Source organism: Alternaria triticimaculans, assembly GCF_023758025.1.
Source record: "Alternaria triticimaculans strain BMP 0046 chromosome Unknown scaffold_9, whole genome shotgun sequence".
In the NCBI taxonomy this organism is placed as follows: Eukaryota; Fungi; Ascomycota; class Dothideomycetes; order Pleosporales; family Pleosporaceae; genus Alternaria; species Alternaria triticimaculans.
In genome coordinates, this window is record NW_026055966.1 from 979,643 (window position 1) to 993,020 (window position 13,378).

General features: G+C 51.4%; 6 protein-coding genes across 6 annotated transcripts; 4 read left to right on the top strand and 2 right to left on the bottom strand.

Moving 5' to 3' along the window:
* Positions 1-243: 243 nt before the first annotated feature.
* Positions 244-1,275, top strand: J4E78_006755 (uncharacterized protein; the record flags this gene model as incomplete). Its single annotated transcript, XM_049367365.1, has 1 exon — positions 244-1,275. One exon carries the CDS (start codon positions 244-246, stop codon positions 1,273-1,275), a length of 1,032 nt encoding a protein of 343 aa, XP_049221112.1.
* A 1,047-nt stretch (positions 1,276-2,322) lies between these two features.
* On the top strand, positions 2,323-3,070 carry J4E78_006756 (uncharacterized protein; the record flags this gene model as incomplete). Its single annotated transcript, XM_049367366.1, has 2 exons — positions 2,323-2,559; positions 2,606-3,070. The coding sequence occupies 2 exons, from the start codon at positions 2,323-2,325 to the stop codon at positions 3,068-3,070; spliced, it is 702 nt and encodes a 233-aa protein (XP_049221113.1).
* A 948-nt stretch (positions 3,071-4,018) lies between these two features.
* J4E78_006757 (uncharacterized protein) lies at positions 4,019-4,648 on the top strand (the record flags this gene model as incomplete). The annotated part of the gene is made up of 1 exon (XM_049367367.1): positions 4,019-4,648. The coding sequence occupies one exon, from the start codon at positions 4,019-4,021 to the stop codon at positions 4,646-4,648; it is 630 nt and encodes a 209-aa protein (XP_049221114.1).
* Positions 4,649-4,856: 208 nt separating this feature from the next.
* On the bottom strand, positions 4,857-5,914 carry J4E78_006758 (uncharacterized protein; the record flags this gene model as incomplete). The annotated part of the gene is made up of 2 exons (XM_049367368.1): positions 4,857-5,377; positions 5,428-5,914. The coding sequence occupies 2 exons, from the start codon at positions 5,912-5,914 to the stop codon at positions 4,857-4,859; spliced, it is 1,008 nt and encodes a 335-aa protein (XP_049221115.1).
* A 775-nt stretch (positions 5,915-6,689) lies between these two features.
* On the top strand, positions 6,690-9,557 carry J4E78_006759 (uncharacterized protein; the record flags this gene model as incomplete). The annotated part of the gene is made up of 1 exon (XM_049367369.1): positions 6,690-9,557. The coding sequence occupies one exon, from the start codon at positions 6,690-6,692 to the stop codon at positions 9,555-9,557; it is 2,868 nt and encodes a 955-aa protein (XP_049221116.1).
* Positions 9,558-11,270: 1,713 nt separating this feature from the next.
* J4E78_006760 (uncharacterized protein) lies at positions 11,271-13,220 on the bottom strand (the record flags this gene model as incomplete). Its single annotated transcript, XM_049367370.1, has 3 exons — positions 11,271-11,303; positions 11,845-12,930; positions 13,011-13,220. 3 exons carry the CDS (start codon positions 13,218-13,220, stop codon positions 11,271-11,273), a joined length of 1,329 nt encoding a protein of 442 aa, XP_049221117.1.
* Positions 13,221-13,378: the final 158 nt, after the last annotated feature.

Consider the following 13,378-nt stretch of genomic DNA (forward strand, 5'->3'; position numbering starts at 1 on the left):
CTTGAAAGGGGGTTTATCTAGGCACGAACGCGTGTTGCCGCGGAGCCTAATGCTTGGAGCGTTATATCAGCCCGGGTAATGCTGCGTGGACGAAAAGAAAGAGGTGTCACGCGCGGAGCATGACCACATAAAGATACTCGTGGTGCTTTTGCCACCTCTCTAACACATTCGCTTCAATATCCCAGAACAGACTCTGTCTTTACCAGTCCGCTGCAATACAACGATCAAGTAACTCTACCGACCATGTCGTCGTCAACAGCCTCATCCAGCACTCCCACAACACCAGCATGCATCACCGCCATCCCCGACTCAAACGGTCACGTCCCACCCTACGCCTGCAACGCGCTCTACCAATACAACCCCTCCCTCGCCGCCGCTATAGTCTTCGCCCTCTTCTTCGGTCTCCTCACAGTCGCACACATTGGCCTCGCAGTCCTCCATCGCAAACGGTTCTGCTGGGTGCTCATCACAGGCGCGATCTGGGAGTTTGTCTCCTTCATACTCCGCGCGCTCGGTACGCGAAACCAGCAGAACGAGGCGTTGGTTATCTTGTCTACACTGCTCTTCCTGCTAGCGCCGCTGTGGATCAACGCTTTCGTGTATATGACTGCGGGCCGGCTCGTCTACTTCTTGCACCCGCGGAAGAAGCTATGGCGTATCGAAGCGGTCAAGATAGGACGTTGGTTTGTGGGGCTTGATATCTTCAGCTTCATCGTTCAGGCTGCGGGTGGAGTGATGATGAACCCGCAGGCTGGTGCTAAGACCAATGGGTACGGGAAGAATGTGTATATGGTCGGCGTGGGGGTGCAACAGATCTTCATCCTGATGTTTCTGGCGCTGATTGTTAGGTTTCATTTGGATATGCTGAGGGTGGAGCGCCAAGGTCGAGAGGATACGGAAAGTGACCGACGGGCAGGTACGGTGCGTTGGAAGTGGTTGACGTATACACTGTATGCTGTCCTTGTGCTCATCACCACGCGTATCATCTTCCGGCTCATCGAGTTCTCGGCTGGAGTCAAGGGTGCGACAAACGTTCTCGTGGGCACGGAAGGGTATGTGTTGGGACTTGATGCTGTACCAATGGTGCTGGCGCTCGTATTGTTGGCAGCCGTACATCCTGGTATTGTTTTGAAAGGACCTGGGAGTGAGTTTCCGTCGCGCAAAGAGAGGAAGGCGGCGAAGAAAGCAAGAAAAGCTGAGAAAGAGTCGCGTAAGACTGATAACTACCTGGTAGCAGAAAATATCCGTATGGATGGCGCGACAAGTCACGCATGAAAGTACCTTGGGTGTATATAGACCTTTCCAGTCGAATCTGAAATGGTACCATATCTCAAAGCCATCACATCATGTCCATTTGCTGGTTCATGACAGCGTACTGTCGCGAAAAGCTCATAATAACGTAACGCGGTTCTTAGAGCGGTCCTTAGAAGATATCATTAGATAAGTATGAAGCCGCCCTAATAACCTGTTGTAACGGCTTTAGCTAAGCGCGCAAGAACAACGCCTTCTCTTTGCGAGAGGCCTCGTTCCGCGACCATTCCAAGGTTGAAAGAGATCGCCATGTAGAAAAGGTCGGCCTCATCGGACTGGTGTACGGCCTTATATCGCAGTTATTGCAGTTTCAGTCCGACGGAGATGTCGTCGAAGTGTCTCAGGACGTCCTACACGGATTAGACGGCTCGGATGAGAGCTGGCTAGCAGCCCTCGATTTGTTCTCAGCACTCTTAGCAGCAACTGCGCATCTCAGCATATGTGTCATTGACAGCCTCAATAACCTCGCATTTAGCGCTAGTGTGCAGTAGTGCGATGCGTTCCTACGAGTACTGTTCGAGCACCAGAAGGCATCAGCGGGCGTCTTCAGGATTCTTCTCACCACTACCGGACAATCACGGGTGCTGCAGGATTATGTGAAGATATCGGATCGAGTGTTCACTCAGACGGAAGCGCGGGAAGTAATTCGGGGTGGGCTTCGGTACACGAGTCCAGAAAATTGAGGTGGTTGGATGCGTGGTGTTCGCGACGGAAGGTTCATTGGCGTGTTCTTGTGCCTCGGCGATAAAGGCTTGGCACCGGTGGAACATGAGGTCATTTCCATTGTTCAAATTCCCGTCATGTACCACATTTTGTGACCATCGTGGATGGTCGTTTCCAGATTTCCAATGTTCGACGTGGATGTATGAGCTAGCTACATCTACCTGTCGATGGGCTCGCAATATGTCATCCAGATGTCTATATCCATTATCTCCTCGTAGACTCACTACTTCTGTCGCTGTATCTTGTTTGAAGCCCTGTCACATCCTTCCGTTATCGACCTCGCGCAACATGGCCTCTGCTTCAGCAGATCAAAAGGCATCACGTCTTTACGATGGTAAACCTGCCTTCATCTACGGTACTGCTTGGAAGAAAGATCAAACGAAGAGGCTAGTCAAGGAAGCTCTCGCTCAAGGCTTCCGTCGCGTCGACACAGCTGCGCAACCACGACATTACCAGGAACCTTTGGTTGGTGAAGCGCTTCGTGAGGCGTTCGCTGAGGGCACACTTGAACGCAAACAGCTATACGTAGGTTCAACGGAGACCTGGTCTAGTTAATGCTTATGCGTCACAGTTACAAACAAAGTATACCACGCCTGCCGGCCAAGATCTGACCAACATGCCCTACGACCCTGAAGCGCCGCTATACACCCAAATGCACACATCCGTCGCATCATCATTGAGAAACCTACGATACAACGAGTCTGATGACGAGTCATACGTTGACTGTTTGCTTCTGCACTCTCCACTACCTACCATTGACCAGACACTGCAAGCCTGGAAACTATTAGAGTCTTATGTGCCCGACAAGATCCGCTCCCTCGGCATCTCAAACGTCAGCCTCCCCATTCTCCAAGCCATCCACGAGAACGCCACAATAAAGCCGTCGGTCGTTCAGAATCGATTCTACCCTCAGACGCGCTACGATGTACCGTTACGCGCCTTCTGCCGAGAACACGACATCATGTACCAGTCCTTCTGGACTTTGACCGGCAATCCTTCTCTAATCAGATCCGAGCCGGTTACTGCGTTGGGTTAAGTAGCGGGTGTCGGACTGCCTGTTGCGCTTTACGCTCTGGTCATGGATCAAGGAGTTGTGGTGCTCAATGGAACTACTTCGAGTGATCATATGCGGGCGGATCTGGAGGGTGTTGAAAAGGTGCGTGACTGGGCGCTGTCACAACCTGACAAGTTCAAGCCTATTAGCGAGGCCTTCAGGTCACTGCTCGCATGATAGGAAGTGTTTTCATGAATCAGAGCGTACTACACGTGCAATGTCTGTCATCCAAGAGCAAAGTTACCTCGAGTCGTCAAACGTATGTCGCACGGTACTCGGTCTCAACAAGGCGGTCTAAGCCATCATGTTGACCGCTCTATATGGTGCTCAACAAAAGGCACCCACTCTCCTCCTCCGAATCGCCCTGGAGAGTTGTCGCAGAAGAGACACGTGACTCGAGACTTAGTTGCCTAGACGATGCAAACAGCTGCCAGCTCGGTACGCACTGACCCCCACTGACGACTTTGGTCAAACAAACGGTCGTTGAGCTTTTGTCAACCTTTGCCGCAAACCAGAACCTCTGACTACTGACAGTTGCCGTGACGAAGGAGATTGAGCCTACTAAACAAGCAGAACAAATCTACTCGACAAGCAGAAAAAGTATGCTCAGCATATCGACTCCACGGTGCAACGCCGATGATGATCCCAGTCATGCATACATTTTCTCCGTTTTGGAGAAACTGTAGCGGCTGGTATCATCATGAATTTGAACCTAACGATTTGAACTAGTACCAAAGCTCCAGAAGCAAGAATGCGAGCCGCCGAGTCGCGCAACGATGTGGAACGTCGAATGTACCCAAAAGGAGTCCACTACCAGTCGTAAGACACAAGTCATTACATCCATAAGGAAGAGAACTAACATACAACAGGTTCTTGAGACTCGTATGTGACGACGCCAGCCCAGGCTGGTGCTCGGAGCTCACCTCGAAGATGGTGCACCAGTTACCTCGGGAACTCCGCGATATCATCTACACGTACATCCTCGAGAGCCGTGATAGCAATCGTCAGCATCAGGTGCTCATGGTCGATAATCCCACGGCCTGGAATCTTGCAGAGTTTACCAGCAACCCCACGCAACTCGGTATCAGGAGATTTACCATCAAAGGCGTTGAGATTCCACATTTCGCAGTGTACGAACACGTCCACGAGACCTACCGAATCGAGTTAGCCGAAACCCTATACCGCACCAAACTGCTCCGGGTGGCAAGCATGCACGAGCTCAAGTTCACACTGAACTACGATGTTTTCGCGACTAGCTGCGATCCGAAGGAGCATATCCGCCACATCCAAATCGAGCTTAAATTCGACTGTGGCACCAAGACTCAAGCTCAATACGCCAAGCAGCTTGAACCCTTGTGGTACCTTCGTCATCTCAAACACCTCAAGGGAATGAAGGTGGGATTCATCGTCCACTTCATATACGATGACGTTCTCCCGCTTCTGGAGGAAGCTACAGCACCATTGGTTCAGCATTTGGCATCAAAAGGTGCGAAAGTGGGTTGGTACAGGAAGGGAAGGGGTAACGATGCGCCAAGCAAAGTTGAACATGGCGCCGCATAATGCAGCAGGGAACCTATGATTCACCTTTCCGCGTCAAAGTAGGAAGGAATTGAACACCGTAGAGCCTACATCAGCTTCAGCTCACCTACTTTGCATGTTTTCAATCTTGATGTAGTCTACAAACCTGTGTAGGGCTTTGCCTACATCAGGTATTTCTTAGCATGAATGCGGCACTTGATCGATAGCTAGAAGGCAGCCGGTTGTGTATTCAGACCCCTCCGCCCCACCCCAACACAACATACACTATCAGACCCAATACTGCATCCCATCCCAGAGCTTTCACTGCGTATCCGCCATTTACTAATGCTCCCACGACGCTGCCAGGAGTGAGGTCCTTCCTCATCATCGCCGCATTTGCAACCGCAAATCCACCAGACACGGTGATACATTTAACAACATCTGCATCCCTCAAGCTCATAGCCGAAAAGTGGGGAAGCAACAACACGGCGCGAGTTACAAGAAGTAGACCGCTGAAGACTGAGTTGGATCGCAGAGCTGGAAGTGCGAGTAGAGCGGCGTTGAGAAGAATGTTCGGGATTTGCAGCGTTGCTATCGGCTTGCGACGTTTGGTCGTAACAGCGGCTTTGGGTTCTTGTTTTGCGACTGCAATATCCGGAGATGAAAGATGGAGTTGGATCAGGAATAGCGAAACTGTAAAGGAAATGGGTAGGATCTGGCCGAGCAGGATGTACGTGCGCACCACCGACGTGTCGTATCTGCGCGTTCTCGCTATATGTACGTTAGTACCTTCTCGCGCGTGTGTATCGAGCATTACCTACCCTTTTGCGCCATATAAATATTCCAAAACCACGTCGCCAGAATCGCAGCCTGCGTCCACACCGCGTTCGGCGCGTCTTTGACCAGATCCTGCGCGAAATCTTGGAACAAAGTCGACTCCAGCATCCATCTCTTCGCCTTCCCCACGCTGACATTACTGAAGTTCCTGCTCTCATCACCGCTCCATTCCAGGTAGTGCGCGATCAGGAACATGAGCATGTGGTAGGATAATGTCGCGAAGCTGATCGAAGCGAGGAACGCGTAGATCTTGATGTGGCGCGCTCGCGCTGCTTTTGCTGCATTGAGCTTCTCATCTTTTGACGGGCTAGAAGTGTTGAATATGGCTGTGTATTGAGCGTAGAGCGAGTAGCTGATCTTGATGGTCGCGTAAAGTGCCGCGACGATGTAGGAGAGGAAGATGGTGGTGCCGATGTAGCTGTTGGGTGGTGTGGCGTAATACACCAGCGCGTCGTACCCAGGGATTTCCATCTTGCGCGTTTATGCTGGCGAGGTATTATTGCTAGAAAAACAGTACCAGAGAAATTAATGGGCGACGTATATATCATTGCGGCCAGACGCGAGGTTTCAAAAGTGTGCGATGATGCCTGACGTCATGACACAGTTGGTGTCTGAGAAATCGGGCGACGCGACACTTCGGCGTCTCTCTCCTCCGTCAACCCACACGCGCGACATCACGAAATGCGGTCGCGTTCATCTTTGCGCGCTGTGTAGGAGTCATCGTTCCAGCCATCTCTCGCGTTGCTTGATGGTTGCGCCGGGCCGCCCCCAGAATCTAGGATGCCTGACTACCTAGTCCAGGTAGCCGTGGAGGCTGCAACGCAGCACAAAGTAACAACTCAACGATGTTATGCGGCATGTAGCCGTCAGAGTGTGGGATGCGACTCATTCTGCGAGCTTTGAAAATCTCGAATGGTCGAATAAAACAAGTACTGACTGTAACGTACTTACCAAAAAAAGAGAAGGGCTCGTCAATGGGAACAGCTTCAAACGAGTTATGGGGCTCTCAACACCGTGATCCGGACCCTTTTGATGGTACGACCCCCGCAGTTTGTGACTCATGAGCTCGAAGTTTGGCACGACCATTGGGGGCCTATCATACCTCTGTGGTAGGAACTTCCCCACCCAAGGTTGTAACAGGCAGCAGCCGGCCGGTCAAGTATATCAGGAACGTACGCGCTGTTTCTTGACAGACACCAACAACTTTTCCTCTCATCCCATCAATCCTCGAACAAGAACAGCAACGATGCGCCACGTGTGCGGTTGTTACATCTCCCATCCCGGAACGCGGGAGCGAACGTACCTCCCCCAAATTAAGGTTGACGCCCACACGACGATCATCTCCACGGCCGCCCGCACTACCTTGACGCAGACATTCGTGAACCGGTCCCAGGAGTCATTGGATGAGATTCGATATGCCTTTCCGTTGTTCGACGGCGTCAGCGTTGTCGAGTTCTTCTGCCAAATCGGCGAGCGTACCATCTACGGCCTAGTCAAGGAGAAGAACGAAGCCAAGAAGACCTACGAAAAGGCCAAGGAGAAAGGCGAAGCCGCAGCGCTCCTCGAACGACTAGATGAGGCGGCGGATGTCTTCTCAACTGCTATCAGCAACGTTCCCGGAGGCGCATCTGTGCATGTGTCCATCAAATACATCCAAGAGCTGAAGCACGATGCCGAAGTCGATGGAATTCGTCTTACCATCCCTGCGTCTATCTCGCCCCGTTACGGATCCTATCCCGGAAAGCTGCAAGAGACATCGGCCGAGATTGATTCGAAGGGTATCTCCATTACCGTGGATGTCAAGATGGCAGAAGGTATTCCTATCAAGAAGGTCATCTCGCCATCACATCCCATCGAAGTAACGCTTGGATCGCTTTCAACAAGTACCATAGATGAGGAAGCCTTGCTCTCGCAAGGTTCAGCCACGCTTTCCCTAGGTACTACAGGTCTAGACAAGGACTTCGTATTACAGGTGGTTGCAAAAGACGTCGGCGTACCTCAGGCGATCCTGGAGACCCACACAACGCTCGCCAATCAGCGAGCATTGATGACCACACTGGTACCGAAGTTCAACCTCAAGTCGCAAAAGCCTGAGATCATCTTCATTGCGGATCGATCGGGTAGCATGGGCGATCAGATCCCCACGCTGGTGTCGGCACTCAAGGTCTTCTTGAAATCGATCCCTATCGGCTGCACGTTCAACATCTGTTCATTCGGTAGCAGTCACTCGTTTCTTTGGAAACAGAGTCAGTTGTATGGCCAAGATACACTGGAGGAGGCTATTCGACATGTAGAAGCGTTCGGGGCCAATTTTGGCGGGACCGAGACCCTCACAGCGGTCAAGGCCTGTTTCGAAGCTCGCAACACCGAACTTCCTACCGAGCTCATGCTACTTACCGATGGCGACATTTGGGCTCAAGACCAGCTGTTCGATTACATCTCCAAAAACACGAAGAATGGCAACGTCCGTGTCTTCCCCATCGGTATAGGCGGAGGTGTGTCTAGTGCGCTCATTGAAGGCGTCGCGAGGGCCGGAAGAGGCTTCGCTCAGATGGTTGCAAATAACGAAAAGCTTGATAGCAAGATTGTTCGCATGCTGAAGGGTGCACTCACCCCTCATATCCAGGACTACCGTCTCGAAGTCAAATACGAAGATGACAGCGTCGAGTCTGTTGCCGACAACCTTCGTATTAACCTTCACCTGGACAACGATAACGACGACAAGCAAACCAAAGCCCCAGACGCCGACGCGAAGCCCATCTCGATCTATAATCCGGACGCAGCGGAAGAGCATCCCAAGGACGGCGAGTCAAAGGACATCTTCGCGGGCCTACCGGAACTTAAGCGCCCGACGCTTTTGCAGACACCTCACGAGATACCAGCGCTCTTCCCGTTCAATCGCACCTGTGTCTATCTCCTCATGTCTCCAGAGTCATCACATTTGCAACCAAAGAGTGTTGTCCTCAAGGGCACCTCACCCCAAGGCCCGTTGGAGCTCGAAATTCCGGTCGAAGTCCGCAAAGAGACTGACGAGATGATTCATCAACTTGCTGCACGTAAAGCAACACAGGAGCTCGAAGATGGTCATGGATGGCTATCCGAGGCTACCGTTGGCGATACTGACGTCCTGCTCAAGAACAAATATAGCTCCCAGTATCTGTTGCTTCAGAGACGAGAGGCTGTTCGTCTTGGAGTCGAGTTCCAGGTCGGCGGCAAGTACTGTTCATTTGTAGCTGTAGAGACTAACGAGGCCGAAATCGTCGACAAACGCCAAAAAGCTCTGGAATCGACAATCAAACGGAGTGATCTAGCGGATGACGATGACTGGGAAGTTCTGGAACATGGCCAAGCATGCAGATCATCGGTGACCACTTCGTATGGCGGCGACACACGATTTGGCAGTGGACCTGCATCTGCGTCGGTGAGTTCTGGATCATTCGCTATGTTCCGTGGAGGCTACGGCGGCGGTCCCTTTGGCCGTACTGGCGGCGGGAAAGGCGGGCGAGGCGGACAGGGCGGGCACTTCCGAGCTAGAAAGATGGCTGCTGGCCCTGCACTATTTGGTATGAATAGCGCAGTAGATGACGCCGGCTCAGACGAAGACATGGGCTTTGGATGTTTCGAGAAAGCCAGTGCAGCATCCATGGCTCATCCTGGCCAACCGTCAGCGCTGCGCACGTTATCTCCCGAGCAAGTATTACAATCAACGGGTCGGTCGGGTTCGAAACGGTCGAGTCGGTCGGCCATGGGTCCCTCCTTCTCTCCGCCACAAAGGCAGAAAGTGCAGGAAGAGACCGGCACCCTCCTCCAGCGCCTCATAGCACGGCAGTCCTTTGAAGGGTCATGGGAAGCTATCGATAAGCTTCCGTTCGATGAGATGAAGCTCGACCGCGACGCCGCTAGCCTGGCTAATGCTCAACTCAACGAGCCAAACTCCGAGCAGCTTCTGGCTACTGCAATCGTAGTCTTGTTTCTGGAGAAGAAGATGCAGGGTGAGGAGGACACTTGGGAGTTGGTTGTTGAAAAGGCGCGCGCTTGGCTTGGAAGCAAGGTGACGGAGGAGGTGCTCGCCCGGGTATGGCAGCTGGCTGAGGGTGTTGTTGGAAAGAATTGAGTAGACACCAAGGAGCCTACTTCGACGTCAGATCACCTAATCTGCATGCTTCTAGCTTGGTATGGGCTGCAAAACTGTTTCGCGTTCCCCTTGTATGGGTTGTGTGCGTGTCTGAAGTCACAAAAGAATGGCTGAATGCCTATAGGTACCGCCTACGTAGAATTGATATCCTCATACAGTATATGACATACTCGATAAAGAAATACGCATAGTTTTGAGCATTCATTTACATTTTCGAATATAATGATGCACATGGACTAAACCCCGAAACAAGCTTCGGTAGCAGTCGGCACTAGAGCCAAGCAGTGCTTTTGAGATTCCGGTAGTTAACTCTTTCAAATACAGCATCGCGGGGATTCAATTGTTCAGCGTATCTGTTGCTTTCTCAAGTCAGAAATAGGTGTAATGAGACATTGTATTGTAAGAATTCATCACTGCTTCGACTCATCCTTCGAAGCTTCCGCCGTCTACGCCAGAGTTCGCGAAGTTTCTTCCGTTTCCGGCCCTTCAACGCCGCTAGCTACCGGTCTTTCTGCAAGAGTGATAGCCTGATATTTCGAGACCGGAATGCGCCGCGCGCTCACGCCTGTGTTCCTGTACTTGTACGGCTCGAAGGAGGGCGCTAGCTGTAGATGTGCTTGCCGTGGGAGCTGACTGAACCCCAGATGCTTCCGCATTTGCAGTACCGGTAAATTGGACTTCATTATGCCGAGACGGTTTCGGAAACGATTGGTCTTGGTATATATTGTACTATGGACGCTGGTGATCGGCCATTCTCTGAGTTATGGCGTCGTTCGGCGAGCTTCCATCTACTTGTGCGGTTGGAGCAGTGCCGGGTGTCGATCGGAGTGTATAGTGGAAACCCGATATGAGGACTTCAAAAGAAACTTATGGAGCTCTATGAAGACGAAGGTCGTTGGGATGTTGCTCGTGAGGAAGGCTTGGGAAGCGGAACAGACGCAGGGTTAGGTTCATCTGCGAGTACAGAATCTTTCCATACCGTGCATCGCGCAAGAGATGAAACGACCAGCAATCTCGCTTCCGTCTCCGTTACCATCGATTTCATACTCTTGAACATATTCATGATGCAGTCTGGTTCCATCTGCTGGCGGAACCCCTCTTGCTCCACGTACCAATCTTTCTTTATAGGATCGTACCTCAGGCTGGTCTCCTGACATGCCGCGTCCATGAAGCCGGCCAAAAATTCAAAAATGTGGTTGGTCGTTGTAGGAATTTTATGACGGACAACAAGGTAACCGTATGAGGTGCTGCTGTCGATAATGGAAGATCCCGTGACAGGTTGCACATTCTCGATACTTGTACCGGCGAGCCAATTTGTGGTTCGCACATGTGAGTAAGCCTGTATATCTGTTTGATCGAAATAGCTTAGGTCACCTTTAGTCGAACAATAGCCTATATGATGCAAGTATCCGTCTTCCATGGTAGATTCGGGGAACTGAGCTACAAGAAAATCTCTCTTCCTTCTCCAATCTTCTTGAGAATAGACCTTGGTGACATAGCGGTGAGGCGAAGGTGGGCGACTTCCATACCTCAAGATCGATAGCAGGGCATGTAAATTGTTCCTGTTTAGCACCTCCTGCCTGCTCCCCCGGACGGGGTTAAAGTTGAAGGACATTATGAGCTTTACACGGGAGTTTTGTAGACTAGAGTCATTGAGATGCAGACTAGTGTCAATGAGACCACTGCTCTCAATTATGTGCGACCACTTGACTGGCCTGTTTCGACCTTGAGCACGCGGGTGAAGCCACATGAAGAAATCATTCATACTGGAGAGAAGTGCCTGGGCTTGCGGAAGAAGATCATTATCGTGTGTCGCCGAAGAGGACTGCAACTTTCGCCGCAGCTGAATTCTTGGGTCATCGATGGATAACAGTCCTGTAACGGGTACAGAGCGTGTTTCTGGCAGTTCTTCGCAAAATCGAAGTTTTGGGGCAGTGTTCGTTGGCCATGGCTCTTCTTGTTCTACAACAGAGCGTGTTTCTGGCAGTTCTTCGCAAAATCGAACTCTTTGGGCATACTTCGTTGGCCAGGGCTTGTCTGTTCGGGGCCATCCACTTCGACAAGCCGTACCAAGGGAGAGTGCTAACCAATTTGGGTCAGAAATCGGTAGCGGAATAGTGATGGGCTGATTCGAGATGCCTCTGCGAATCCAAGCTCGGATGCAAGTCATCAAAAGGGTGATCCCAAGCTGTATGACTGTCGCGGACCAATGTAGCGCCCTTAACCCGACAAATTGGCAAATGAATCCAACGAAGCAAAGGCTTACAGCAATAATGACAATCGATTTCTGAGTTTTGGCTCTTGACTTTCCTGCCTGCTGTGCAGGGTCGTACCTCGAAGTCAGAATCTTTTTGTCTTCGGCATGGTTCAAGATGAGATATGTGTTAAAGGGCTGATCGCCCATATTCTGTTGCAGTTGTAACCGGAAGATGGTCCCCACTTCATAACCGTCAGTTGGTGTGAACACCTGCTCAACAGTCGTTGCCTCGATGATATACGAGCATAGTGCTATGCTCACAAAGAGTAAGCATGTTCCTAGCAAGAATGTTGGATATGCGTAGTCTTGAACAGGCTTCGTGTCCTCCGGTTCTTTCCAGTGATAGGTCATGATTGCGGGTATTGCCACAGCAACGAACTGCAAAGCCATCCCAATCATTACAAAAGCCCATAGCTCTCCGCTCTTTGGAAACGTGTTGTGTACGTTGAGTATGAGGTTCGGTGGCTGGTTGGCAAGCCTTCTGACAAGATCCTGTGCAACACCAGTCAAAAAAGCGGTGTTAATGATCAATCGGTCAGTTTCTTTTCTTTGTTTTGCAATGACCGCATCCGCTAGATCGTGATGATCTGCACTCCATGCATTCTGACCTGAATCCGATCCAGCGCGTTCCGTGAGCATATCAATTTCAGCTCGTTGTGCAAGCTCGTCCAGATTCTCCTCGCATATCGCAATTTTCGCATTCATCATAACGATGCCCTCGTGCAATTCAACGAGATCCTTTGGAGTCTTTGTTTGGCTTGGAATCGAAAAGGCTGACCAGAACATCCGCTCGAACTTCCCTACCAAAGCTTTGAATCTCCTCCAACGGCCTTCCTGGGCAGGGCTGAGAACTCCTACGTTGTAGGCTTCACTAAGATCGCCGATATGAGTCTCACTCAGGGCCTCAAGCTCGGGTTCAATCTGACTTGAGGCCATCTTGGTGGACGTCTTTTTATAGGTCACCATCTCAAGGATCGTAGCGTGGCCTGGTTGACGAACGATTCCTTCCTCGGTCCAGAGTTCCGAAGTGGCATCTGATGTCGAAGAGAGTAGCTCTAGCTCTGCTGTCGCTAGCTTTTCTCGTGCACTTTTGACCTAAGTCAGTAAGAGCACTAGCCTAAGATGAAACCCACTCACCGCCCGATTATAGCTTTTAGAACTCTGACGTTTGAGACTCGGATTGCCGAAACGACCGTTGTAATGATTCCCAATGGGCCAACAGCGAGCAGAAAATGATCCGCCCAACCGAGTGACATGCTGAGAAACTGTTTCGTGACTTGTTCTCCGAATAGCGTCAGAAGAGGTGCCAGATCACTGCCGAGATTGTTGATGAACTCTTCGCCGGCGAACCCGGACGAGAGAGTGGGAGTGCTGTCGATTGGCATTGCCGTTGGCGTGCCGCTGGCGGTCGAGGTAGTCGCGGTCGGTGCCATGACGTAGGCAACACCGAAGGAGGAAGTGACGAAGGACAGCCGAAGTATGAGAGAGCCACGTTGGTGCCTCTTTCCGCAGTCAGGAAAATGCGGTTGAGCTATTGCGCAGA